General features: G+C 53.1%; 9 protein-coding genes across 9 annotated transcripts; 4 read left to right on the top strand and 5 right to left on the bottom strand.

The window, feature by feature from the left end:
- Positions 1–541: 541 nt before the first annotated feature.
- J4E90_000935 (uncharacterized protein) lies at positions 542–2,455 on the top strand (the record flags this gene model as incomplete). The annotated part of the gene is made up of 1 exon (XM_051430528.1): positions 542–2,455. One exon carries the CDS (start codon positions 542–544, stop codon positions 2,453–2,455), a length of 1,914 nt encoding a protein of 637 aa, XP_051296015.1.
- A 219-nt stretch (positions 2,456–2,674) lies between these two features.
- J4E90_000934 (uncharacterized protein) lies at positions 2,675–4,512 on the bottom strand (the record flags this gene model as incomplete). Its single annotated transcript, XM_051430527.1, has 5 exons — positions 2,675–3,211; positions 3,266–3,371; positions 3,426–3,942; positions 4,005–4,413; positions 4,465–4,512. The coding sequence occupies 5 exons, from the start codon at positions 4,510–4,512 to the stop codon at positions 2,675–2,677; spliced, it is 1,617 nt and encodes a 538-aa protein (XP_051296014.1).
- Positions 4,513–6,412: 1,900 nt separating this feature from the next.
- Positions 6,413–7,684, bottom strand: J4E90_000933 (uncharacterized protein; the record flags this gene model as incomplete). The annotated part of the gene is made up of 2 exons (XM_051430526.1): positions 6,413–7,048; positions 7,091–7,684. 2 exons carry the CDS (start codon positions 7,682–7,684, stop codon positions 6,413–6,415), a joined length of 1,230 nt encoding a protein of 409 aa, XP_051296013.1.
- A 476-nt stretch (positions 7,685–8,160) lies between these two features.
- Positions 8,161–9,291, bottom strand: J4E90_000932 (uncharacterized protein; the record flags this gene model as incomplete). The annotated part of the gene is made up of 1 exon (XM_051430525.1): positions 8,161–9,291. The coding sequence occupies one exon, from the start codon at positions 9,289–9,291 to the stop codon at positions 8,161–8,163; it is 1,131 nt and encodes a 376-aa protein (XP_051296012.1).
- Positions 9,292–11,963: 2,672 nt separating this feature from the next.
- Positions 11,964–13,793, top strand: J4E90_000931 (uncharacterized protein; the record flags this gene model as incomplete). Its single annotated transcript, XM_051430524.1, has 2 exons — positions 11,964–12,143; positions 12,192–13,793. 2 exons carry the CDS (start codon positions 11,964–11,966, stop codon positions 13,791–13,793), a joined length of 1,782 nt encoding a protein of 593 aa, XP_051296011.1.
- A 1,133-nt stretch (positions 13,794–14,926) lies between these two features.
- Positions 14,927–18,257, bottom strand: J4E90_000930 (uncharacterized protein; the record flags this gene model as incomplete). The annotated part of the gene is made up of 5 exons (XM_051430523.1): positions 14,927–15,582; positions 15,631–16,184; positions 16,238–17,480; positions 17,652–18,053; positions 18,101–18,257. 5 exons carry the CDS (start codon positions 18,255–18,257, stop codon positions 14,927–14,929), a joined length of 3,012 nt encoding a protein of 1,003 aa, XP_051296010.1.
- A 440-nt stretch (positions 18,258–18,697) lies between these two features.
- J4E90_000929 (uncharacterized protein) lies at positions 18,698–19,844 on the top strand (the record flags this gene model as incomplete). The annotated part of the gene is made up of 2 exons (XM_051430522.1): positions 18,698–18,824; positions 18,874–19,844. 2 exons carry the CDS (start codon positions 18,698–18,700, stop codon positions 19,842–19,844), a joined length of 1,098 nt encoding a protein of 365 aa, XP_051296009.1.
- Positions 19,845–20,284: 440 nt separating this feature from the next.
- Positions 20,285–24,299, top strand: J4E90_000928 (uncharacterized protein; the record flags this gene model as incomplete). The annotated part of the gene is made up of 5 exons (XM_051430521.1): positions 20,285–20,292; positions 20,383–21,980; positions 22,029–23,038; positions 23,086–23,439; positions 23,487–24,299. 5 exons carry the CDS (start codon positions 20,285–20,287, stop codon positions 24,297–24,299), a joined length of 3,783 nt encoding a protein of 1,260 aa, XP_051296008.1.
- Positions 24,300–24,477: 178 nt separating this feature from the next.
- On the bottom strand, positions 24,478–27,531 carry J4E90_000927 (uncharacterized protein; the record flags this gene model as incomplete). Its single annotated transcript, XM_051430520.1, has 1 exon — positions 24,478–27,531. One exon carries the CDS (start codon positions 27,529–27,531, stop codon positions 24,478–24,480), a length of 3,054 nt encoding a protein of 1,017 aa, XP_051296007.1.
- Positions 27,532–27,964: the final 433 nt, after the last annotated feature.

The raw sequence follows: 27,964 nt of genomic DNA, 5'->3' as shown, positions 1-27,964 counted from the left end.
CACATCCAACTATCATCCGCCATGCTCATTTCATCAGTGTCTGTTTTATATAAATCCAACTATTTCACGTGCCTATTGCCGCTACCCACGATTATGTTCAACTTCGTCAACTGTGGCTTTTCAATATTGCAAATGACAGTAGCACTGGTGGCATGTTTAGGAGTGAAAGTAGCAAAGATATTGGTACGCGATGAAATTTTCGGTTCACTTGTTCCGCTCTGACGTAATTCCCAGGTACCCTTCACATGCGTCTTTATCGATGTCATGTCCAAACCTTTCACTTGGTAAGGGCAGCAGTATTTGCAGGGGTCTGAGAATCGCCATTACCAAGGCACTCATCACTCACCTTCTCCACGCTTCGAGCAGTCGTAGTTGTCTACGGCCAATTAATACTTCACTCTTCCCCCAATGCGCATAAAAATATACTTCCTTAGTACCATAGCACTCACCTGAATACTTCAACCTACATGGATTCTTCTCAACTCACATTCGCCACCAACCTTACTATCGAAAGACTAAATTTTCAAAGCCTACCACCAACATGACATCAAAACGCAAAGCCACCGACTCGCAGAATGACGGTCTTGCCTCGACACCAAAGCGTCCGAGAGTGGCAGCGACGAAGGAGCCGCGAAGACAACCTCCCAACGTCGCCAGTAATAGGGATGCTAAAACCACGAGTGCTCCTTCTCTCCTACAAACACGGCCCTGGCTCACGCGTGCTCAACCGATATCCGAACAAGATCTCTTCATCCTGCACTGTCGCGACAATCTGGTTCCCGGCGCGACTGGGCCAAAAGACTGGCATGTCCTGGCCGAAGAGTTTAACGCACGATTCGACCACGAGTTGAAGAAGCCACTGGCCTATAACACGTTGAGTAAGCGATGTGGAGCCGCGAGGAAGTTGTTTTTGAAAAACAACCCGGAATATGTCGGGGTCTGCGTTTACCCAGTTCCACAAGTAGAAACTGGGGCAGAGGAAAAATCTCAAGGCTCAGACACGGTCAACTCTGAAGGAGATGACGATGAAAGCGATACAGAGGAGGAGAATGCGCATGCCATGCCAAGCGGCAAGACCGCGGAACCGCAAGGAAGATCTGCCACTCAACATCTGGAAACCGAAGTCGCGACACTGCCAGCCCACAAACTCCCGACGCCTATATCATCGAGCCCGCCGGCCCTTAGGAAACATTCATCAACTTCCAAAATTACCACTCTCCCTCCAGGTTTCTTCAACCCCTCTACCGTGGAAGAAAGTTACGTCCTGCCTAATACCCGCGCGAAATTCCACCTCCAGCAGCGCACAGACGAAAGAGTCACGTTTCGCTTCTCCGGCCCACACGAACAAAGCATAGCCAACGAAGATGCACAATACGTCGACACAAACACGCTGCTTTCCATTTCACCATTTTACGCACGAACAGCAGCAGAAGATCCCAGGAATACCATCATCACCGTCCCAGATTATATCACTACACGAACAGTGAACATCTTCATCCAGCTCATCTCGCCGGAGCGCGCGAATGAGCTGCCCACACACCAACTCTGGTCAGTGAAGAAACCTGTTTCAGGCGTGTACGATCGCTATGGGGCGATACGTGTGGAGAAGATCATCTGGAGTATAGACGCCCTTCTTGATCTTCTGCTCTTCGCGCAGTGGATGGAAGTGTACTGGGTTGTCGATATGTTGGTTGATCGACTGCACTTCCTATTTGCTGAAGAAGCTAGATATGAAGACATCTTTGCAGACATGGGTAAGCCTGTCGATGGTTACGTCAATATTGGTGGTCGGCAGGTGTTCGTTGGAAGTAAACTGCCACCCGTGGACAACACGCTGGCTCGCGTGACAGCCAAAGACTTCGAGAGGGACTTCATGGTACTGTTAGCCGAGATGTCAGCAAGTACGCCAGTATGGAGATTTCTCGCAGACTTGCTCTACTCGTTAGGCGAGGAGGTAAAAAAGGCTGAATGGTTTCCGGCCTTGTCAAAAGACGTGCAGCGAATATTGTCTCACCCAGAAGACAACTATCTTGACGCAACGACTGCGCGAGACGAGTTTTGCAGGCGATATCACCATCATGCAGCAGGCTCGGAAACTTGCTACACCGCCCACCGCGTCCATTCGGCTACCCATAACATCGATGCCCTATACGCTTCGTCATCTCCCAAAGCACTGATCCGTCTCTCCGAAGGACTTGACTCAACAAGCAGTCTGACTAGCATCATGTACTCCAGCACCAGCAATGCCAGTAAGCTGAAGCATGACAACTCGACACAATCGATGCTAGATACAGAGAAGATGGTGTTGGACATGGAAAGTCGTCTGTACGAGGCGAAGATGGCGCTGCAGAGGGCGCGAGAAGCTGGTGAAGACGAGAAGAAGGCTGCCATGAATGAAGCGAATAGGATCGCGCGGTCGATGTGCAGTCACGAGCCGTCCGCGAAGGGGCAGTGAAAGTCTTTTAAATGAATGTATTTCAACTGTTCATTTTCATGCGTTCGGCTATAGATTGTTGTGCTTATTTCCAAAGCTTCTGAAGATGAGCATTTTCGCAGAGAGCGGTAGATACATCAATCTAATCTATAGATATTCCAAATTTGACTACTAAAGCAGTAACAACATGTGCATGTATACAGGAGAGTGCGACATGTACACCAATTGCTGATGAGAGGCTTACAGCTTCTCGACCTCAAGAACGTTGCCTTGCGCGTCGGTGGCGACCCTCTTCTTGACAAGCGACGCGTTCCTCGGGTTCGGCGCGTTGAAGATGTCATCGATTTCCTCGAGCGTGCGGTTCTTGGTCTCCGGAATGAAGAGCCAGACGACGAACGCCTGGACCGGGCACCAGCAGGCGAAGACGATGTACAGCTTCCAGCCAATCTTCTCCAGAGCAATAGGATAGGCGAATTGGTTGATCAACATGGCTGTGGTAAGCGCCAAGTTGGAAAAGGCCATACCCTTGGCGCGCATCTCGAATGAGAGCACCTCAACGGGATAGAGGGCCTGGAGCGGAGTAATACCGAAGGCAAAGACGGCGTTGAAGAGGAAGACCAATGCTACGAAGGCATTACCGGCAGGAATGCTTCCGGTCTTGTTCTGGTAAGAAACAGCGCCGATGGCCCCGGCCCAAATTACTGTCACGGTCGAAAAAGTACCGATCAGCATGGGTCGTCGACCCAGTCTGTCGACGCAGAGAGCTCCCACGACAGCCTAGGCGCCAGCAATCAATAATCGTACATGTAGCTTTTCTGTGAATAGACTTACGAATGCAAGCTGCATGCAGCTCTTTCCCAAGTTGATGTTCATCTTCTTGATCTCGTCCGTGACGCCTGCAGATTCGAGAACACCAGAGATGAAGTAGTCGACAGCACTGTTTGACACACGATTAGTGACTTCGTTTCTTGTACTAGTCCAGCAGACTTACCCATTGCCTGCCCATTGACCGAAGATCGCGACTATGCAATTGCAAGCGAGGCGGTAGCGCGCAGGACGAGTCTTGAAGAGAGAGCCGTAGTCCCACCAGCGCTTGTCTCCTCCGTCCATGTTGAGGTATTCCTCGTATTCGCGAATCTGCATGGAAACCCAGATGCTGTCCTCGTTGCCGCAACCATGGTACTTGGCGAGAGTCTTCTTGGCCTGGGTGTGTTTACCGCGAGTGTACAACCAGCGAGGGCTCTCTGGAAGAAGAAGAGGTAGTATAACGAGTAAGGCTGGGAAGAGCATCTGAAGCCAGACGGGAATCCTCCAAGATTGATTACCCGCGAGATTGGCAGACCCACGTGTGACACCGGCAGCGAGAAGTGATCCGACGAACCAGAAAGTATTGTAAAGACCAGTGATGATACCACGGTGAGCGGGATGCGCAGTCTCGATGACATGAAGCGGACCAGCGGTTGTCATGATTGGGACTGCGAAGCCGAGGAGGAAACGACCTCCCATGACTAAGGAGGAACGCGGAATCAGCATAAATCTCATCGAGACGTCGTATATGGGCGTTGCTTACATTGCCCGACAGGGTTGGACGCAGGAGCAGTTGACTGGATGATGACACCAGTGCAGCCAAGAACTCCGCCAATCATCATACCAATGCGACGACCCCAAGTGTCGCAGGCGGGGCCGATAAAGGGAAGGGCAACAACACCACCGATCTGGTACATAGACGTAACGATACCAGCCCAGGCTCCAGTACTCTCGACGTTGTAGTACTCCTTGAAGGTGTTGTTGGTGAGGAGCGAGTTGAACATGGATCCGTCGAACCCGTTGCATGTCGAGCAAAAGAATCCCACAAATGCACAGACGTAAAGCAGCATAGCAGAGCTGGAGAAACGTTGAACAGGCTCCTTCAGCTTGGCTTCTGCTATGGCTTCAGAGCCAGAGATGATGGCGATGTCAGCCACAGCACCTTTGTGGTCCTGGTAGGTGTAAGTACAGTCAACGGCTCGTAGTTTTAACATGATACTTACGCCATTCTCTGAGGTCGTCGTAGCATAAGACTCTTTGATGTCCGACATTGCTTTGGTGGAGACACTCCAGATGAGCTGTGTGGAATACGTCTGGGAAACGGGTGGACTATTAAACAAAATCGGATATGCACAAGGGAAGGACCTCAAAGACCAGACTGCCGGGCTATGGCCCGCAATGTCCGGCTAATGCTGCATCCCAGCGGCGTGCTGTCGGACTCGCAGTTCTGGAAATATGTTCCCGAGCTAAATGGACACGGAAGGCTCTGGCCCGCATCCTAATCGGGAAGCGGCTCCAGCATCTCGAACAAGCCTCAACCGTCCCGTTCAAGCGCATACGCCACATACTTGGGAGAAGTGTAGTATCGAGAGGCACAACTATCGGAATCGTGGACCGTGGGCAATCGTGCTGGCTGCTGCACGACAGCTGCCACTAGGCCAAGACGATCCCAGTACGCCGACAAGGTCCCTGATAGCGAAACAATAGAACGCGGGGAATCTCCTGGTGTTCACAAACCCGGGACATATCCTTGTCATATCAAGGTATCCCATTTCGCCGGTCTCGACAGGGCTGCTCCAACTCGCAATAGTATTGGGGACAGATCGCCTATCCCCACGTATGCTTTTGGTCTAGAAAATAGAAGGGCAATCCTTCAAAATCAGCAGACAATGGCCAACACTAGTTGGAATGTAGATCGCCCGTGCCAACGGCGGCGCTGGGCGAGCTCAGCACAAAGCTATCAGCAGGATCATGCTGGACGAGGCATTGAAGACTGACGCAGGAGGTGACCCCAGGTGATAGAAAGGCTTGTCTTGATAGTAGCGGTTTTATCCGCGAATGAGCTCCGATGTCGAGGATTGGCGCGAGCGCAAGCGCATGGCACAGCACATGGCCTAGGGCGGTTGCTGACGCTTGTTTCTGCATGACAGTCGGCTGGAAGCGCCTCGTTGCATGCCGGGGTCTCAAGCAAAATTCGATTAGATGAGAGCTAGGTGTATGCACATTGGCGCGTTATGGACGAGTGATGGGGTGAGGATGTCGTGGTGCAACGGAGGAGCCCCCATCACTCGGTTGCCCAGCCGTAAGCGACGGCGCTACTGTGGCGTTCCCGAGGTTACGACCAACGCGGACAGGCGCTACGGAGAGCCTGTCTCCGTGCCAGCTTCGGTCAGGTCAACAACACCTTAAACCAACGGTTTCACGAAAGCTCTACTACGTTAAGAGGCATACGCTCTGTGTGTGGAGAGGCTAATATTATGAACTCCGGGACTACTTTGGTTAGCATGCCAGCAAAAGAAGAAGATTACGTTACGAAGGCTTGGCTATTCTAGCTTGAGTTGCAGTCCGCCTTGAGCTGACACTCAACTGCTGGGTTAGGTTGCGGCGTGTGGCGTGCGGCGTGCGGCGTGCGGCGTGCGGTGGGTGAGTACTGATCCAACCTAGGTACAAAAAGGGGAGGTCTAATTATCAGATTGTGGTGATCGGTAATGCGGGCCGTTTCTCTCCTCGTCGATTGCTAATACTAATCACAGCGCTTGACGTTTGTCTTTAGATCCTTACGAAATCTTTGGACTTTGCTCCGAAGACATCTTGTTCAGGTCACCGGGCGGATTTCTGAGTCAAGCCCAAAAACACTGCGTCAAAATGGACATGTTTAGCGCGCTTATAAACGAGACGATGCATTAGATCCGGCACCACCGAGGACTGGGATCAAGCGTTATGGGGCTATCTGGATACAACAAAGCGATTAAGACTAACAGTTGATGTATACGTCTTTGAATTGCATCGAACTACATCGACTATTCCAAGATCATGTCTCAACCCGTGGACAGGTCGAATCGTCTTAAGCCGCCTCGTCCTATATCTAATCTCAAACCACCAGGCTTAGACAGCTATCGTCGTTGTGGCGACTCCCCGGCCCAGAAAGTCCCGCCAAACTCAGGTGAATACTCATGGTCCTTTGCTCTGAATTGCAGCAATCAGTTCCGCATTGCAGCCGCCCATCTTGATAAGTTCAGGAGCTATTTTCGCTCTATGGGCGATATCAACCCAAAATCCGCGGGCTGGATCCTCGTAGCGAGTGGTTTCGAAGAGCAAGTTCATGCTCTCGACACTTAAATCCATCTCGACGTTCTTTTCCGCAAGACTACGCCACAGTGTCAATATCAGCCCGCACACGTCGTCGTCTTGAAGCTGTGCAGCCAAGCAGTACAGGTCCATGAGTGAGCCGTTTCCGTGATGGAGATCTACCGGCGCTTTCGTCAAACATCCGGCTGAGCTGCATTGTACGTACCACTGAACGACCTCTAGGGATGAGCAATCAACCTGTACTGTCGTCTCGCTGTCGGCAGCCATTAATTGCTGAAGCACCACGGAGCTGCTACCAAGGTATTCGAGGTCGCCGATAACAACTTCAGATGGTGAGTCATGTGCGTCATGTACCTCTAGTACAACCCTTTCGACGTGTGCTGACATTAGGTCGTCTATATAGTTATGTACGTCTGCTCGATTTCGAATGGCATCTGGAGGCATCCATCCGGCGATGCGTTCATTGGAGATGGAACCTTCGCGCTTGTCCACACGCATCTGCGGTCTGTCAGCATGAGAGACCTCAGTAGGACCACGAACCTTTTGGTTGCTGGTGTAGGCTTGCACGCAAGGAGCTTGGGCGTGTAGGGCGGCAACCTTCGAGCGCCGAATGGCTTGTGTCTTTGGTTTCTTTGCGTACATTATTTTGAGGGGATAACCTGGATGTTTGGCTAACCAAGCAGGTCGGTGTTGTCGCGCGCGCTTCTCCATCGCCGCTGGACCGACAGACATATCGTACTTTTTGTTGTATGCTTCGGCGACCCCCGGCCACGGCAGTGGGCCGTATGTTTCAGACGACTCGCCATAGGCATCTGGCTTGTTGTTGTCGCGTTTTATGATGATGAACCCGACCTGCTCGTCTGCATGGCGTTGCTTCCCCTCTCTTTCCATGGTAAGCATAGCGCGCTGAGTGACCCGGTGAGCATTCTTCAGTGTAACTAATGTTGTTTCGTCCGCGTGATCCTGTTCCGACTCTTTTTGACCCGGCTGATACTCATCTACGCTGTCATCTGTCTCGCCTGTGACAATTGAGTCGGACGGATGATGAACTGTTCCAGGACCTGCAGTGGCCTTCAACATCTCCAGAGCACGCAACAAAGCGCTTTCGGAAGTAGCAACAGCATCAAGAACCATAGTTGAGTAAAGCTGGGGTGATCTCAAGATAGAAGAGATCTACAACGCTAAATGTACCTGCCTGGTGTAGACATTCACTAGACGATATGTATTCACACGCGTGAGTTTCGGGTGCTGCATTGTCGACGTACCTAGCTACTACTCAGCGGGACGGGATACTAGTTACAACCTCGATACACATAGCGCGTCCCATCTAGATGATTCTAGTTAGGGCATGCTCTTGCGATGTTCGCAAGGTGTTGAGCTTGCATCTTCCAAAAGAATAATTTCATATGCTGTAGGTGCACAATGCTTGCCGTCATAGTTTTGGGGATGAGAGAAAGCCAAGGCCGGTTTAATGGTCTTGGAAAGGGCAAAAAGTGATACTGGTCCTGGTTGTAGTTGTGCGCACGATGGTAAATAGAGTGTAATACATGAAATAACTACGAAATCGCAAAAAGTCCACTAGATGACTTCGAACGAGCGTCTTTAGAGCCTTAGCCCGTGGAAAACCGCTTTCCTATCCCCTTCTTCTTACTAGACCCACCAAATTTCGCCCTCATAGCCACCCAACTGCATGGCTCTTTCTTCAGACGAGTCAAAAACATTGCTACGTCAGCTTTGATGGAATTGAAGCTTTGCATCATCTCGTTCGCGCTTTTCGAAATACCATTGAGATGTGTACGAGCTCGCTCCCCAGCAAGCCCAGGGTCCTCGCACATCGTCCGATGCACCTGCTCGTAGACATACAAGTCCTGGCTGGCTCCTTCCATGAGCGGATCTAGCTCAAGGGGCAAACTTGAAGTGCTGGAGTGGGCTGGATCGGAAAGCGACCGGAAAAGAATTTGGTAGATGTTCAATATCCTGAATGCGCGAGAGAAGAACCGATCTAAAGGTGCTGCCTCACTAACGATGGCGTTATACAGCGTCTCTGTTTTCTGTACCAGAGCAGCCTTGTCGTTAAGGGAGGCGGAAGCAGATAAAACCTCAGACTCTAAGTCATGAATGAGCGTAGTAAACGTTTCGCTAAATTGCTCGCTTTCATTCTCGACTTCAGACGTATGAGACAGAATCTTTGCAAATTTAGCTTCGTTGGCTGCTATGATCGCTGCGTCGTGTGCGCGAAGGTTGGTGAAAGTTTCAGCTGCCCGTTCGTTCTCGGCCTGTAGTTGCACATTGGTGCACTGAAGTTGTTCTAGCTCTTTTTGCAAACGGTCAGCTCTGGCGATAATTTCGTCGGAGGCAGCTTGGTCCGTGACAGCGAGAGCAAGCTCGCGCTCGTAACGTTGTGCACGCCGTTGCGAATCTTCAGCAAGCTCACGGTAGTACTCGATCTGCCGGTGCGCCTGTTGGAGATCGACTCTGAGCGCCTTGAACTCTGCTGGTTGGTCGTCAATCTCTGCTTCCTTTTCCTTGATTTTCGCCCGCAATACATTGTTATGAGTTTGCAGGTCTTGCTCACGATCTTGAATCTCCCGAATGTACTCTCGCGCTGCTTTGAGTTCGCTTAACTCCTTGAAGTGATCGCGCAAGACGTCCGGGATGGCGTCCTCTATCTGATAGCCTTTCGTTTTGACATTGGCTACAATATCGGACAACTGCTTCCTCATATCCCCGAGAGTAGCCATGAATGCGGTGGCGATGTTGCGTTGCTTCTCGACGGTTGTTGGGATTTTGAACTTGAGCCCGTGGAATATACCGTCAGGAGTCTAGGAACGAGATTGATTTCAAACATGGTGTTGACATGGTTTCCTGACAGCGTGCATGCTAGGTGTGATGACGTCGATGGCTACGGTAAACCGCATCGTGCCCTTACAATGAAATCATCTGAGCAGTCGAGAATTCGTGACCGAAAAGGGTACTCTAGGTGAGTACCGCAGGCAGAGTTGGTTAGAAGATGCCTGCATATCTTTGAACTGTAATGCACAAGCGGCCGCAAGCTTTGCGCACTATGTGTATCGAGCAAGGAGGTATAACAGCATCCCTCTTAACCAGACAGGTAGAGTAGTTGCAATGAATCTAGTATGCCCAATTTTAACCCGCTCTGTCAGACGAGTAGCCGTTTAGTTGAACTTATCGAGCTCGTTCCTACTTAGATCGCACCTTGCTTTATTAGTGGTAGAGACGAGGAGGCTATACTTTACTAGATCTTTTGGTAGGTAGGTCTGCTAGTACGATTGCCTGTTGCTGCTGCTGATGACGGGCTTGGAAGAACGCCGCCAGGTTCGCGACACGTTCCATGCAAAGACTTGTACTTTGGGTCCCGCAAAACAAGAGATGACGTCGAGCAGCTCCGATATTTGGAACACTTGATGTCCCCGGTGAGCACACTGTCAAAATTGTGTTGTTCCTGATGGTGTCGGTATGGTGCGCCGCGCTGGTTGAAGGACGCATACCGTCAAGAGCTTCTGCATTACGCGAAGAGGACGCGTCGGAATCGGAACGCGTCGTATGCATCGGAACAGGGGTGCGCAAGAACGAACGAGATTTGGATCCAAAGCAGCCGTGTGGCAAGCTAAGTCTTTAACATCGGTTTTCAGGCGGCGTCATTGTTAGTTGCGCTGTGAGCGTGTAGCCTATAAATTTCAGCGACATTGTTTTGCTGACGACAATGGTGACTTTGCGTGCGACGTCACATGCAACACCCCTGAACGCCGGCTTTGTCTGCCTACCCCACTACCATCCGGGCACCTTTCCAAGGCTTTAAACCTCAATCCTTTTGAACCCGACTCGGATGGCGACTACTCGGCGCGACGCATTCCAGGACAAGAACGACAGTACTGTATTGTGAAGCAAAGGAGACGGCTTGTGGCGTCCGATTAAGGCTGCGCCCTCTGGACAAGCTGGCGGGTCGCGCGACATGCACTAATTAAATGGTTATGCGCAGTTGCGATACGCCGCTGCGCGCGGCGGGACTGCGCGCTCAAACGTATGGAATGATGACCAGGCATCACTCCAGAGTCTCCTCGCGCGTGTGGTGTCTTTTTGTCTTCTCTGTCTGCATTCTGCGCGTGTAGGATCGCTACTCACATCACAAACTGCTTTCAACCTGCGTCGGAAATGGAACCTCACCACTCCCCAAGCAATGATGCGGACTCCATAGGCGCCAGCTGTGGAGGTATGTTTACGTTGTCCAGTATGGGATGCTCTTGCTAACACTCGAAACCAGGTACCCCGATTCTGTCCTAGTAAGCCCGGCTTTGATCATGTCTGGCAGTGTTAGCTGTGTCTATCCGATTGTCAGTCGCGCCGGATGTTTCACTCCTTCTTCAAGCCAGCAGCAAGCCGCAAGACCCAACGAAAAAATCCACTGTTCCCGGAAACGTAGCTTCTTGACTCAGACTATTCTCATCATCGCCAATCCATTACGCCGCCATTCCCGACGCGTAGACTAGCCCCGATCGATTCATCGAACACATGCTAACTTGTGTTGATATAGACTCCAAGGGTCAAGCGGTGGAGGTACTAACTCGCGGCAAATTGCACAAGCAAGGCTCTGAGTTAGGGTAATGTCTGGGATGCGAGAGGTCGCGTTCGCCCAACGGAGCCCAGTTGTCGAATACCATGTAGGATTGAGCCCGTAGGCATGTACAAGATCTTGAAGGCGGCCGAGGCGATAAAGATGGAAGAAGAAGCTGGTACGAACACAAGCTTATAAGGAGATCTTATTCTGATTGACCGCTAAGGTGCAAACGCTGTTGTCTGACAGATTCGAGGACATGTTGCCCTAGGTAATCTCTGACTAACGGGGGTTCCGCTATCTGTATGCCTAGCATTCCACGGAAGCGCAGACTACAGCGTTTGCTATAAGAACAAAAGAAGAGAAGTGGTTGCAGAAGAGAAAAGGAACTGTGGCCAGAGCGAGGCAGTAGATATTGGTTCTGCTGCCAAGGCACTAGGCCTCCACGGACCACATCACGTGGCTCGTAGATGATGTAATCGTAGGTGAAGGTGAAGGTGAAGATGAAGACGATGATGGAAATGCACCTAGAAAGGTAGCTCGGATGTGACTTGAATGCTGTCAGTTGTCGCTAGCAGGTCATTTTGTGTAGAGGCCCTGCCTGTATGTTGTTTCCTATAGCGATCGCAGTGAGCCATATCCCAAGGGCAAGTCTCAAACTAGACGCGGTCTGTAGTCGACCAATCAGCAGGCTTCGAGGAAGGACAGCGCTCAGTCACCGCCGTTCGACTCTCCACGTGCTCGAAGAGCAAACGGAGGCCACCAAGCTCGCCCAAATTTCTATCTTCTATACAACTGCCAGGTCTTTTCTCCGCGACTCGCCCTTACTCACAACACAACATGGACGAACTCGCGCGCGACTCCAAGCGCAAATACGTCGCTGATGAGTCGCCTGTATTCCATTTCACTGCCTCTGAGCCCGTCCCCAAGAAGCCAAAATACTCTCAGCAACTGTCCCGCCTCGCCGAGGCGCGATTTTGGCGTCTTCCGGTAGAGCTGAAGGACATGATTACCGCCAACGTAAGTTCACTGCGCTTCTTTCAAACAACACGAGCTAACGTTATCCAGCTCACCAAATGTGACCTAATGGAGCGCTTCGTGTGCGCATCCGTTCTCAAGCAGCGTGATGGTATCCCCGCTGGTACACATGATATGGCGGACTACTTCCTCAGTGCTCTCTACCACGAGATGGAATTCTGCCTTGACCCCGAGAGTCTACCCCAGTTGAAATACCTCATCGAAGGCTCTACCGTACACAACTTCAGCCTCATCAAAAGCGTACTCTTCGACACCTTCGCGACTACATCGAAGGTTGGGCTTGAGCCAATACTCCACAAGTTTCCACGAACCGATGCTAATTTACGCATCGTATCGTTCACAATGGAGTCCACTATCGGCTTGGAGGCCCTGCCAGCTCTCAAGCAATTCTTCAGTTCCAGTTCTCCCTCGCTAGAAGTCATCGTTGTTCCAACATGGTACGACGGCGACATCACCAACATCTCGACGATGCACGATAACGCAGCAGCAACCGCAAACCTAACGAGCCCCTGGACTCTACTGAAGCCCAAGACCGCGAAACAGCTGGAGCACATCAACTACCACAACAAGATCGCTACCCCCAACGGTTTAGCACTCGATGACAAGTACCACGAGGCACATATACTCCAGCAAACAGGCCCGTTCAACATGCATGTCGCTCTGAAGAGGAAGCGGATTGCGCCTATCAACGCTCCAGGCCATCACTCGGAAAGGCTAGATGTGCTGAGTCACTGGAATGCCCCTGTCGGTCTCTGGCGCTCCCTAGTCGCGGAAACCAACGGATACAAAGTACGTGGCTTTAGTATCTTTGCTGAACCTCCTATTGCGCCTCGTCCCGCACTGCCGCTTGGACCCATTGTTACCGGTATGGGTTGGTCGAGGACTATTGCCTTACAGGAGCTACGTTTAAGCTACATCGACTGCACCACATACGGCAAAGGATTGCTCTCTTCGGAGCCAGATGATGTACCCGCGACGTTCTCATTCAGTTCCCTTAAGCTTCTTAAGATCAACGGATGTATGGGCAACGCCGAGTTCTTGCACGGTCTACGCAAGCAATCCGCCGACGTGGAGACCTTCCTCTTCTCTGTTCACGACCAGCACATCACTACCGACGAGGAAGAAGCCATTGTACAGCTTGTTCGCTCTTCCAGCAACTTGCGTAGTCTGTCACTCGGGTATACAACTCCACCAGTCGTCAAGGTCTCAAGTCCGTATGCAGGCCTACCTGGCATCCTCAACGACTATTTGGACGATCCCAACGATGACTTTGCCGACGACAAGTCTGCGCCAAACGCCCGTCAGGACGAAGTGGAGGCAGTGAGCAACGTACAACCTCCTCAAGGCCAGTCTTCCGTCTGGGTCACAGAGTATGGTCGGTTTCCGCTGGCTCGCCTTTTCGGTCCCGTCAACTATACCATTCGCAGCTTGACCCTGACGCAAAGCCTCCGCTCTGAGATGAGCCATGACGATCTGTCATACATCGGAGTAGTTTGCCCTTACCTCACGGACCTCGCCATCGCATGCCCTCTCATCGAGATGGCCGTGATAGATAACAACCTCGACGCCCACATGAAGGCACAACTGAAGGGCCTCGCGAAGGTTCTCCGAGCCTACCCACAGCTCAAGTAACTTCAACTCGTCGCCAGGGGTGATGAACGAGATCTGTGTTACGATGTCTCGCCGCTCGAGAGCATCACGCGCCAAGTCATCACGCACCTCTCCGAATGTGGTCTGAGCATTGACCTCTTCACCGTTGCTTTGAGGAGCTTGGAATACAAGAATGACATGGACGCGGAGACGTGCCACCTTCGCGTCCGGAGCAATCCCGAGTTGCATGAGACGACAAGTGATAAGGCGCTGAAGCGCGACATGGAGACGTTCGGCGATGTCATCTCGTGTTCTTTCGAACACTTTGTGCCGACCAAAACGGGTTTCGTATACGACTACTTCGAGAGATGATGGTGGAGCGTGGGGTCCCTCAACTGTGTTCATAGCCATACCTGTACGTAGATACCATAGCGAAGAGGCATTCAATGATAAAAGTCTTCTCATTCTCGATGTCTTTACGGTACCCTGTGCTATTCAGTACCTTCACGACTATCACTCTGTAGATACCGTGAGCACTGAATACCTCCCGACCTCCATATCAGCCAGCTATCTCCAAGGTGTAGCGCGTTTGTATCTCCCTCGACATGCCGTGTATTTGGATGTTTTGGTACGTGTCTATACACTATCGCTGTTGATGGCACCATCTGGAAGTACACCAGAGCACTGCCGTCAATCAAGAATACCTCTGCATGTCTCCAACTACCATCCCAAAGCACACTAGAGCACTATGTCTAATCAAAACCTTCCTTCCAGATCAAGTTTTTCACATGACCGTGGAGTTATACAAGTATACCCCAGTCTCAGAACATGACCTTGTTGAGGTACCGTGATGTGACTTGATACCTCAGCTGGATGCCCGTACACTCCTGAACCACAGCGAATACCTCCAGCCTTATAGATCCCCGTAGAGAAAGACTTCTGCGAACCTCAAGTAGTTGCCAGGGTAAGGTGAGTAACCAACAGCAGCACAGCCAAAACACAGCATATTGACAAGGTGATTGACTTTCATCTCAACTCATATAGTATATAAAGTGGCAAAATGGTATCATACTCCATCCGGTCCACTCCATAATGAGACAACCGAAACCCCCCTATGGGAAAAGCAAACTCCACACACAGTAGTCTAGTATACATTTGTGACAGCGCCGAGGGTATCAACCGGTGTTATGATCTCCTGGCGCGCCATCTGCTCCAAAGCCATTGTTTCCGAAGGTGCCATCGCCAAAGTAAAGCATATCGTGGGGTAGGTACTCCAAGTCCCAAGGCATCATGTCGGCGCCTAGTAGTGACATGTCGACGTCCTGGGTGTCGATGACCATGTCGCCGAATGTGTTGTCTGAAGGTGTGTTGAAATTTCCGAATGTAGGTGAGAACTCCGTTTGAGGTGTAGGTTGTAGCTGGTTGTGTTGGGCAGACGAGCGGGTGTATGAAGTCGGATTTTGTAATGGCGTTCTTATCGCTGTCGGTGAGCCGCCCGAGAACGGGGAATGTAGGTTCAGAAGCAGATCAGCATCTGATACTAGAACTGGGTCTGGTGTGGGCATATGGTTGAAGGTTGGGTTTGAGGGCGGCGGAGGCATGGATGACGAGCTGAATTGCGAGAAACCCGATGGTGATGCTATAGATTGGCGTGACTCGAATTTGATGGGAGGATCGGATATCAACGACGCGATAGAAGGCTGAGTGCTTGCAGGGAGTGTTTTAGAAGGTGGTGGCCTCGTGCTCCGATTTTCGCCATTTTCGGAAGTGTACATGACAGCGACGTTGGTTGATGGCGAGTTCATGGTACCAGTAAGCGACCATCCGATTGCTATGAGCTGTTAGTAAGATTTCGAGTACACGGGCATCGACGACATACCTTGACTGGGGTGTACCATGGGCGAGCCAGGCATGTTTGGTGTTCTCGTGCCCTTTCGAATAGCCGCTGCCATCTTTGCGACGTCCGCGTCAGAGTTTTGTGCAGTCAGATAAGTTCCCCAGCTCAGTTTCCTCCTCCAACCAGGGCTAGTGAAAGATGGCTCGGGTCGAGGGGCTTCTAATGCACTTTCCATCTCCTCAGCAGTGTACAGCAAGGGGTCGCCAACACCCTTTGCCTTTTGGTCTAGCACAGTCATAATGTACTTGACACCCGCCCAGTAGGTCTCCAAGGCTTTGAGGGCACGATAGCAGCGTTGATAATTTTGGTTAGCCGCAGAAGCAAGCAATGTGTGCTTAGCGGCGGTCTGCTTCTGTTCCAAATCCCTGGTAGAACTATTGTTTGGATCCAGACGGTCAAGAGATTGGTGGTTAGTAGCTTTTTGCCAATTCTCCCCGATACGACCTGGGCTTGCAGGGCGAGACTGGGGCTGCGACGATGCCGAATGCAGTGCCGTCTCTTTGAGGAAAGCACATGCGGCAATGTATATGGGTTGACTGAAGAACAGTCAGTATGAGAGTTTTGCATTGGAAACCTGACCTTCTCGTACCTGGTAAAAGGATTGCCGATACCAGTCTTCACATCGATAAGCTCGGTAAAGGCCAAGATGTCGGCAACAGTCTTTGCGGAAGACATAGAAAGTTCTCTGCTATTGGTGGACAAGGATTGCGGGGTTCCCTCGAACGTCCTGAGCAGCGTTGGCTGATGCAGAAGAACGATCAAGGTATGGAACCAGCAATGGAGGAGGAGAAAGTTAGTGCCCTGGTGAAGCTTGACGTATTGCTGGAAGTTGACCGCATTGAAGTGCAGCTTGGGCGACAGGTTCTGGTAGATGCCTGTCAGCCTATCTTCCCAAGCTCCGAGTTGCTTCTGCAGGTCAGCAGTAATGTCAGCGGCGCTTCGTATCCGGTTGAGAAGATCGGTAACACGGCCGTATAAATGAATGATGCGGATCAGCGCAGGAAAGGGCAATGGCCAACCGGAAGAGTCCACTTCATCCAGAGAGGGAAACGAGATCTCGATATCGCGATCGCGAAGGGTCACCGGCCGTCCTGTTCCAGAAGATATGACGCGGTCAAGGAAGAAGATGGACCAGAAAGTATCCAGCCTCTCTCGCTCGGCAGCTCTCTGCTCTTGCTCCTCTGCGCTAGCCCCCTGATTGTCTAAAACTGTCGATTGCTCCGAATGCCGTCCACCATCCGGGTCGCTCTTGACAGAATTTGGGGTTGGGCCTTTTCGTCCCTCATACTTCAGGCCTCCCACAGACTGCATGCCCAGATCCTGCGCCATTCGGATGGCAATCCCCAGATACATCCAGAGTCCACTGTCGCGACTCGCACCGAATTCATCATATGCAAGAAGCAGCGCCGCCTGTACCACTGCTACACTGGGACACGGAAAAGCGTCGGGAATAGCTGACTTGGCTCGCTGCGCAAACGCTTGGCCATGCTCAGAAGGCGGGATCGTGGAGGGTTCTGCATCGCCTTCCTTCTGCACGTCGCTCTTGCCTGTCAGCATAGGATGTGTCGAAAATCGGGCCGCTAACGCACAGACAGCATCTACGAGGATTGCGTCTACCTGCTTCTCCTCCAAGTCACGCATGAAGCGCTCTCGTTGTAGGAATGGGAAGGAGCAGCCGAGATGCACAAAGAACAGCTTGCAGAGGTGGGTAATGAGTGGACTTGGAGACATTGACGAGGCGTCGTATACGGGTATCTCGGCGGGTGTACGGGCTTCTGGCACTGGTGGTGAGCCTACTGATGGTTGCGCGGGTGAGGATTCGATTGCGTGTTCTGGACTTGTTAGCTACACGATACGGAGTTACAGCAGAGCAGCAAGAGCCGGATGCGCCGGCCTTTGCACGAGCACAGCCTCATGGGCTGAGAGCTTGGCTTCTGAGACACAGGTGCTCTCCGGTAACAGCATCATGAGCTGCATATCCATGGTGCGCGGGATGAACGTACGATCTGATGTAGTCTGAGCACTACCATGCTGCTTTCCTCGCACTTTGACCACCATCTGTCGCAAACCGGGCAAAATGGCTGTAGGGCCAAAGTACCTGAAGTATGGCATTCTGTTCCGCGTGCTCAGGCTTAAGCATCCGCTGCTTCCTGTCGACTCGACCTTGGGCGAGGCATGGACGCTTGATTCGGAGGTTTGCGACGTCGTATGGGGAAGGTGCGGCCGTGTGAGCAGCGGGTCGATGGGAGGCTCTCGTTTTCGGGAAGGCGCGCTATTTGAGACGGAGCTTTCTCTTCTTGCAGCCTTTTTGCCATCTTTTTGGTGTTCGCTCGTGCCATTATCGTCTCCGTAGCCGGCGCATTCGTGCTTGTTCTGGACACAGGTTCCGCATACAGGTCGCTCACCTACTCTACCGTCAGCAAATGATAGACAGACTTGCCAAACTCCGTACCAGAACACCGCGTCTTCTTCTTCCTGCATGTCAGGCACGCGGAATTGATGCGCCGCCTCTTCGCATAGGGACCATCATGGTTCGTCACAAAACGGATAGGCTTGGGCTGGGGCGCGGCAGCATTCGCAGAGGCCGTCTGAGGGGCTCCTTGATTCATTAAAAGCAGAGTGTGGTCTCAGCGGCAAACGGGAATGACCGCATCAAAGGCCGTGTTGGATGCTGCAGGGAAGGTAGATTTGAGTGGGGTAGCAACAGCTGCCAGATGCGCGTCAACGGTCGATCACGAGCCAGACCAGACAGTGGAGAAGCTGCGAGGAGACGAGAAGCTGTGGAGAAGCCAGCGCATATTCAGCAAGGCTGGCACAGGGCGATCGGCAAACGCTACGACGTGACTCTGCTACCCGACGGGCGTGTGTTGACGGCGAGTGGTGGTCTGGGTTGCGGAGCGGAGAACCCCAGATTAGTCGTCGACGCTACCCGGGCCATGCATCAATTGATGTCCGAGCGCGTCTGGCGTGCTGGAAAAAAGTCGCCGCGGCGGTCCCACCTGGGCTGGGAGCAGCGTGCACGCCATCTGCACCCTCGCCCAGCACCGCCATGGAGTCAATTCGCCCAGCCCTCGCCAGCATCCGGCTGTCGGCGCCCAAGAGAGCCTACAGACCCCTCTACCAATGTCTACACACATCAGCGGCACGGGGCGCCACGCCGCTGCCTCATCCATCGGGTAGGACACACGACGTAGCCAAGATGGCTCAGCAATTAACGTCTGACAGTACCCGGACCACCGCCTGCGACGCCCGAGCCACAGCCATCAGATGCATCTGAGCGGGTTGCAAGAAAGAGGCGGCAGGCCGACATGATGAAGCAGGCGCGTGAGATGCGCGACGTCTACGCCCCCACCAACAAGCCCAAGAACATGCTGGCCAAGCGCTTCTGGAAAGACGTCGCGATCAAGGAGGACGAGGGCGGCCTGCAGGTCTTTCTCGACCACCGACCTGTGCGAATGCCCAACAAGCAGATCCTCACGGTGCCCGCATCGAAGCCCCAGCTAGCGGCTGCCATTGCCCTCGAGTGGGACCTCCTCATGAGCGCGCAGCAGGCCCTCAAGAACGACTACATCCCCATGACCTCGCTCGCCGCGCGTGCAACTGACATCGAGGCGGCGGACAAAGAGGGGAGGGAAAACATCAGGAAAGATATCCTCAGCTATTTCATGCGCGTGCTGGACACAGACACGCTGCTCTGCTGGGCGCCCGCAAAGGTCATGAACGAGACGCTCCAGAACGGCAAGACACTGCGCGAGCTTCAAGAGGAAGTGGCCACAGGCATCATCGCCTACCTCCAGACACACGTGTGGCCTGGTGTAGAGATCAAGCCCACGCTCGACCCCGAAACCATCATCCCCACCGAGCAGCCAGAGATGACAAAGCAAGTGATCCGGGGTTGGTGTGCAGGTCTCCCAGCCTACGAACTCGCTGGACTGGAACGCGCGGTGCTGGCGTCCAAGAGTCTGCTAGTCAGCGTGCGGTTGATCCACGAATGGGGCGAAGCATTTGCGCAGTCGCGAAAGGTGACGGACGCGCCACGCTTCGGCATCAAGGAAGCCACCGAGGCGTCGAGCCTGGAGGTTACGTGGCAGACGAAGCAGTGGGGTGAAGTAGAGGACACGCACGATGTCCAGAAGGAAGACCTACGGAGGCAGCTTGGTAGTGCCATCATCCTCGTGGGCGGCGACTCAGCTTAAGCATGTGAAGACGCTATGTAGACAATGTACAATATGAACATTTCCAATGCACGTGTCAGGACGTAGTGATGTACCTAGGCAGAGCCAAAGCTTAGCCTCACCAAGCTGGAGTTCGCCCAATGCACGCATTCACTAGGCGAGTCCGCCATGACATATGCCCGAGCAGGATGTTGGGATAATCGCTCGGTAGCCCAGCCTAGCGGAGCAATAGTCGTGATTCGCTGAAGCAGCGGCCTGGATGGTGCGCCCCTGACGAAAGCCCCCAAAACCGTCACGAAGCCCCGCCGCGTCAGTGGTGAAATCCTACAAAGTCGCAACAGCTGCACACACTCTATAGAATATAGAACTCGGTGCTGACACACATCCAACCGAACCCCTCCTCCCTCTGCCCGCCGCCTACAGGCCCGCATATCCTTGGCCCGTCGGCCAATCACACAAGCATGGAAGGGTAGGTGCTCCAAGCCCGCTGGCGTCATGGCGGGGGACATGTGGAGGAGGACGGTGATAGCCCAGAAGCACGTCTGACAGCGTATTGCAGGCACAAGCGCTCCAAGTCGTCGAGCGTCAAGAACCTCCTGTCGCGTGTCACTTCCAAGCCCGACGGAGCTGCCGCGACCACAGACAGCAGCGACACTTCTCCGCCCAGCACAGCCGTCTCGGCCAGCTCGCAGCCCGCGCAAGCTAGACCAACAACATCGGGACACAGTCGCAGTGTGTCCAAGAAGCACAACCCACACCTCTCGACCAGCATGTCGAATACAGGCGCCGGGCAGGACAGCCTGAGCCCCGTCTCGCCCAGCGTCCAGCAAGCGCCCAGCTCGCCCACGGGCAAGTCAACTTCGATAGAGCAGTCGGTGAAGCTGTTCAGAGTATTCGAGTCGCTCCGCAATGGCGACACCGCAGCCATATCGAGAGCCATCAGGGACCAGGCAGGGCCAACAGACGGTGAAGAGGGCAGGTCGTCGCTGCAACTGCCCAGCGCGCGCACGGAAGGAACCTCCATCCTGCACCTGGCCATACAGTGCGCCGAGGTGCCCGTCATCGAGTTCGTGCTATCCAACGCGACGGCCACACCAGACTCGCCCATCGACATCAATGGCCGCGACCGCGATGGCAACACCCCGCTCCACCTCGCGGCTACGCTGGGCCGCGCGCCCGTCGTGCGAATGCTGCTCGACCAGCCCGGTATCAACGACTCCGTCACCAACTACAACGGCCAGACGCCCTTGGATCTCGCCCGCACACCGGACATCTTCCAACAGCTACAGCTCTCGCGCTCCATCTTCATTGACACCAACGTAAAAAAGATACAGCACATGGTTTCCGCTGGCGATATGGACTCCCTAGAGAAGATACTCCAGGATGCTAGGATAAGGAGCACGCTGGACGTTAACGGCGGAGAGCTGGCAACTGACCCGGTCGTAATGGATGCGGGCGGTACCCTGCTGCACGAGGCAGCCAAGAAGAAGGACATCAAACTGGCCCAGCTTTTGCTGCTCAACGGAGCTGACCCGTTCCGTCGTGACCGCAAAGGCAAGCTTCCTCAAGACTACACCAAAGACGACCGCACGCGCGCCATTTTGAAGCGATCACCCGCCGCAGCCGCAGCCCAGAGGGGCATTCAAGAAAAGACTATACTCGCAGGTGGACCCCCGGGCCAAACCGCGACAGAGAGCGGAATGGGCGCAAGAGAGTCGCGTGAGATGAAGGGCTACCTCAAGAAATGGACCAACTACACAACTGGATACAAGTTGCGGTGGTTCGTGCTTGAGGACGGCGTTCTCAGCTACTACAAGCACCAGGACGATATTGGGTCTGCATGCCGCGGTGCCATCAACATGCGCATAGCGAAACTGTACATGGACCCCCAAGACAAGCAGCGATTTGAAATCCAGGGCAAGTCGTCGGTCAAGTACCACCTCAAGGCAAACCACCAAGTTGAGGCTAAGCGATGGTACTGGGCTCTGAACAACTCAATCCAGTGGGCCAAGGACGAGGCCCGCGAAGAGGAGAAGCGGGCGAACCAGGATCAGGAGATGCTGAAGCAAGCCAAGATTGAGCAGATCAAGGGCGAAGGCGACACGTCCAGTATTGGCAGCTCCAAGGTAGCACCAAGTTCGCGAAACTTGACTGCTGGTAAGTGTCACCAACTTCTGACCATGTATGACACACTAACACGTCCAGCATCCACTCTCGGCGTCCCTCACCCAAGCCTGGACAACACATCCTCACGAACTGCGGTCAGCGTGACAGAGGACCCTGGAAGTGCCTACGAGCCTAGCATGAACGGCCAAGGTCTGGACAGAATGGTCAGCCACATGGGTACCGCTACCATAGCTGGCGACGACGAAGACGAAGACGACTACGGCGACGATACGAGCAGCCATGAGATGAAACCCCAAAGCAAAGACGCATTCAACATCACAGCGCAATCGGCTAAGCTACAACTCGATCTCCTGACATCCGTGTCGTCGGCACTCCAGACAGAGAGGAGCCGAACACCCGACCTGAAGATTTCCGACCCAATGATGCTACAAGCATTTGCTTCGTACGAATCCGCTATCGGGAACCTGAAGGGGCTAATCGGCGATCTGCTTCGCATATCCAGAGATCGTGATGCCTATTGGCAGTACCGCCTAGACCGCGAGGCCAATGTGAGGCGCATGTGGGAGGAGAGCATGGCCAAGGTGGCAAAAGAGCAGGAAGAGCTCGAGAACCGGATAGGCGAGTCTGAGGAAAAGCGACGGAAGCAGAAGAAAGCTCTGCGGGAAGCCTTGGAAGATTACGAGACGACTGGCCCCAAGCCGGATGCCAAGGACGACGAGGACGACTTCGCCGACGCGCCAGAAGATGCCCAGCAACAGAAGGACATGACATCACATGTGGGACTTCCTGCTAAGAGCCAAAAGGTCAGGAGGAAGGCTACATTTGCAGACATTGCTGCCGATATCTCAGACTCCGATTCGGAAGATGATGAGGAGTTCTTCGATGCTGTTGGTGCTGGAGAGGTCGAGGTTGTTGAAATGCCTGCAGCTGCACCCAAGGAGCCCACGCAAGTGGACATCCCGGCCTCTTCAGACGACCCGTTCGAGAGGAAGCACATGGAGATTGCCACAGCATGGGCAGGCTACGAAGACGGTCCGCGTAAGAGGCTCGCAATGGATGCCGACGACAGGCCTAAGATATCGCTATGGGTAAGTTTGATGGCGCAACTAGTTGTGCAGATGCTAACATCGTTCAGGGTATCCTCAAGTCCATGATTGGTAAAGACATGACCAAGATGACACTCCCTGTCTCTTTCAACGAGCCCACTTCACTGCTTCAACGTGTCGCTGAAGACATGGAGTACACGGATCTCCTTGACACCGCTGCCGAACGCGACGACTCTACCGAGCGACTACTTTACGTGGCTGCCTTTGCTGCGTCAGAGTATGCTTCGACCATTGGACGCGTCGCTAAACCTTTTAATCCACTTCTCGCCGAGACCTACGAGTATGCCCGACCAGACAAAGGTTACCGTTTCTTCATCGAGCAGGTCAGCCATCACCCACCGATTGGTGCCGCCTATGCGGAGTCCAAGAAGTGGGACTACTACGTAAGTACTGGAAGTATATTCTCTTTACCATTTCTAACAATGTCCAGGGTGAATCTGCCGTGAAGTCGAAGTTCTATGGAAAATCTTTCGACATTAACCCTCTCGGAACTTGGTTCCTTCGTCTTCGTCCTACTGTCAACGGTGGGAAAGAGGAGCTCTACACTTGGAAGAAGGTCACCTCCTCGGTAATCGGCATTATAACTGGTAACCCCGTTGTCGACAACTATGGTACTATGGAAATCACCAACTGGACGACGGGCGAAAAGTGTCTGATCGAGTTCAAGCCTCGCGGCTGGAAAGCTTCGTCAGCTTATCAAGTGGTTGGTAAGGTTTTCGATAAAGAAAACCGGGTCCGCTGGAGTATCGGCGGGCGATGGAACGACAAGATCTACGCGCGCTTTACGCCGGGCTTCGAAGATGCAGACGTTGAGAAGAGTGGAAAGAGTTCAAAGCACGATGATAACAAGGCTTTCCTGGTCTGGCAAGCTCACGAGCGTCCAACGGGCATTCCCTTCAACCTGACCCCCTTCGTGGTAACTCTCAACGATATTCCCGACAAGCTTCGCCCGGTCGTCGCACCAACGGACACGCGTCTCCGTCCCGACCAGCGCGCTATGGAGGACGGCGAGTACGACTTTGCGGCCGTAGAAAAGAACAGGGTCGAAGAGAAGCAGAGAGCGACCCGCAGACAGCGAGAGGCTGAAGGCAAAGAGTTTGTGCCCAGGTGGTTCCACAAGGGCAGGTGTGAGACTACTGGCGAGGAGTACTGGGTGTTCAACCATGAGTACTGGAAGGTGCGAGACCGTGTCGCCAAGGGAGAGACGACATGGCAGGATGCCGGCGCGGAAGACATCTTCTAGACTTCCGTTCAATCTTGTTTATGAGGCTCGCTAGTAGGATAAATACGGGTGATTAATGTACATGGTTATATATCTTCTTCAAAAAAGCCTCTCTGTACAGGAGGGCCATTACACGCTTCTTCTTTGACGCTCGTGCTAATTTTTTTGGCTATACAATGTACCGCACCCACCGTTTCATCTACATATCCCCGTCATCCAACTCAACATAAAGCCTCAATTCCTTCTCCAACATAACCCTATACAACCTCTCCTTATCCTCCTCCCCAAACACATCCCTTGCTTCCGTAAAAGCAAGCATGATGTATTCCTTACACCAAGGCAGATTCCTCAACCCAGCGTAAAACGTATCCTTGACCCGTTGCTCCGCCTCCTCAACGCGTACCTCCCATCTACTCTTCTTGCCATCCCTACGCGGTCTCTTATTCGCCCGCTGTCTCGCCGACTCATCACGTAAACAGCGTAGTTCAAATTTCACATACGCTTTCCACAGGGCGGGACACCGAGATCCAGTCGTAGACTCCGTTGCGCGCTTGTACAATGCGCGGATGGAATGTGTCGTCGAGCCTGCGATTTCTCCTTTGAGCGTTTCGTAGTGTATTGCGAATGCCCAGCCTGCTATACTCCTTTCTTCGGGGCTTTGCAAAGCGTTCTGGTGCATGATACCACGCACGCGATCGTCGATGGAGAAGCGGGCTTCATTTGCGGCATAGAGAGCGAGGAGAATCGTGTTGGTTGGGAAGCGGGATATGAGCGGTTCGAGAGTGGAGCGGATGAGAGATGGTTTGACGATGGGGGCGTGTGTGGTGTGGTGGGTGAGTAGATGGGCGATGGATTGGGCATGGAGTTCTGCGACGGCGGAGGTGGAAAGGTGGTGCGATGCGAACCACGAGGTGAGATGGGCGTGGAGTTCGAGGGCGTGTGAGGCGGAGTTGTTGTGGGTGAGGTAGGCTAGGAGGGCGAGGAGAGAGGTGCTTGTTATTGCTGTTGTGTAGTCGTGGTGGAGGAGGGCGTGTTCGCTTTTCTGGCTGAGGGTTAGATGTCCCATCTCTAGGAGAGTGTTACCAGGATGCGAGTCTTTGGCTGCGCCGGCTGAGAAGTTTCCATTTGGTGAGACAAGCCGCCATAGAGCTTCGCTGTGTTCGCCTCTCCGGAGCGCTTCCCACACCCAATTGCTGAAGAGTTCCAAACTCCAAGATGCCGATAGCACGCTAACCCCCTTTTGCATAGATAGCGCCATGCTGAAGACTTGATCTGCTTTGGCTGAGTTACCTAGGCGCGATTCGACTAACCCATAGGCGTTGTATAAGCGCAGGCTTGACGGACGTGCTTTGAGTAATCGCTTTGCGGACTTGAAAGCTTCAGATGGGAAGTGTCTCGATTCGAAAGCTAGCAGATACTCTCCTATGATATCATCGCTCGAAGGATCTGAGGCTAGAAGCTTGAACAAGCGCCTGACGAAGTCTGCGTCGAGCCTGATAGCATCTAGCGAGAAGCTTTGCTCAAATAGGAGCTCCGTGGTCATCCGGAAGTGCTTTGCTGAGTAATTCGAGAAGCTTTTGATGGCTTTTGTAAGTTCTGTAGACTCGTCGGTGTCCGGAGAAGCAGAGTGCAAGTGGCGCTGCAAGAATGGATCGGACGACCAAGTACGTTGTTGTGGTATGCGATGTGGTAAATTTGGCAAGCCGCAGAAACACAAGAAAGCCTCAATCATCAGCGTTGCCGGTATCTCGGGCGATATGATGGTCAGGTATGGCTCGACGTCAGAGAAGAAGATTGTGTGAAATGCATCATCCTCTGCTACGTCGTCCGACGTGCGACCAGGGAGTCGTAACACCGACGTAGCCTCCACTTCGCGCTTTCGAAAATCTTCAAAGACCGCATCCAGTGCGTCTTTCTTGAGCAGTGATGAAGGACCTGGGGGTGGCGCATCATCTAGGTTGCTATGCTTCCACCCCTTGGCTCCGAACTCGCCGATGCGAGACACTTCGGTTTCCCAGAACTGCTCGAAAGCCTGGAGGTCTGTATTTACTTCCGGTCGTAGCAAATGATGTTCCAGTACAGCTTGCCACACCGCGAGAGCGAGTTCCTGGTATCCTGCCTCGTGTGTCATGGATGTCAAACGCAGCAATATGTGCAAGGTCTGTTCCGGCGACATCTCGCTTTTATTTGTACGAAGAGAGTCGATGCATTTGAAGAAGGTCGCCCGACACTCCTCAAACTTGAAACTTGTGAATCGTGACTGCACAAAGTCAAGATACTTCATCCACAGCTCCACACTCTGAGGATGCTTCGCAAGCACGTCCTTCCATTTGCTGGCCAGTCTTGCGCTGTCCCAGGCCCTTTCTGCTTCTTCCAGCAGCCCTTTGTACAGCTCCAGCTTGCTGTCTTGATCCGCGCCAATCTTTTTCAAAGCCTCTTCATATGTGGAGATACGTACATCAGCAAGATGTGCTCTATCAGATGCAGTCAGCTCAGCAGATGGCCTTTCGAGCTTTAGCATAGCCTCTTGGTGTTTGATCAGTTCCAGCCAGCTTTGGAGATCTCCAGGATGCTGTTTTGTCTGCCGTGCGAGCTGCGAGTTCTTGCGAGTGACTTCAGTGTCGATTATGACATCAGGGTCCGACTCATATTGCGTGTCTGGATCCATAGGCTCTGTCGACTTTGGCCCTTCGATGCCACGGTAGTCTGTCTCAGGCTCCATCTCGGCAGCTTCATCTTCACTGTCATCGCGCTTCCTCTTGGTATTTGCAGACAATGACAGAAAGTCCTGAGCGTGGTCCACATCGGGGGCCTCGGTCTTCAGCAGCCGTAAAGCGCGCTCACCCGACTTGTTCGCACGCTTGCTCGTCAGCAGTCGCTCTTGCCGTCTTCGTGTCGCTGGCATCACGAGTATTTTCCGATCCGTTGAGTACTCTCTATCGATCTTTTGGTTTACAGAAAGTCCGAGTATGAAGCCATGACCGAAGCGACGATATGGTGGGATGTCGTAACGGTTCATTGATCCATACCGCAGTACGTCAGGGTCTCCGCGTCGGTCGCTGAAGTAGGGCCTGTCTTTGCTTGAATCATGCTCGTGAATAACTCGCTTTGGCGATGGTGATGTTCCCTTGGTAGAACGTTTTTCTTTCGACGATCGTTCGGCTTTCTCATGGTGTTGGGGTTCCTTGGGTGACTCTGGGGCGGCCTTGGGCTTTGGCCGGAAGCTCGCAAACTTGGGGATGTTCGACGCCATTGCGCAAGGTGCAACTCCAGCAATCCTCTATTTGTAGATGGAGCTTCAGACCAGCATCATAGTTGTGGTCGCTGCTGTGAGTACAGGAATCTATGCGACGCGCGTAGTCATGAGTCAAGAGACGGATTGCGCATTGAGGAGTCAGACATGTTCTTCACAGAAACAGGACTGGCAGGTGTATGTCTTCTACTGTGAAGACAAAAAGGATGGAAGACCAGAGGTAAGACGTTCGGAGAGATGAAAGGTGCATGGCACGTGCTCGGGAGTCCGGCGGCGTGTCTGGCTCGAGCGGCCCGCCGTAAAAACCATTAGCGTGAAATCTTGGCTTCCCGAAATTTTGTATGCGCATCGCCGGCTTGGAGCTTTCAACCAATCCGCCACGACAAACTCTACGCTGTCCCGCTGCGTCTCATGGCTCATCGCATTACCCGAA

The sequence above is a fragment of the Alternaria incomplexa genome, assembly GCF_024043165.1.
Source record: "Alternaria incomplexa strain BMP 0042 chromosome Unknown scaffold_1, whole genome shotgun sequence".
NCBI lineage: Eukaryota > Fungi > Ascomycota > Dothideomycetes > Pleosporales > Pleosporaceae > Alternaria > Alternaria incomplexa.
Note: the sequence above shows the minus strand (reverse complement) of the source record. Positions and strands in the feature narration are given on the sequence as shown.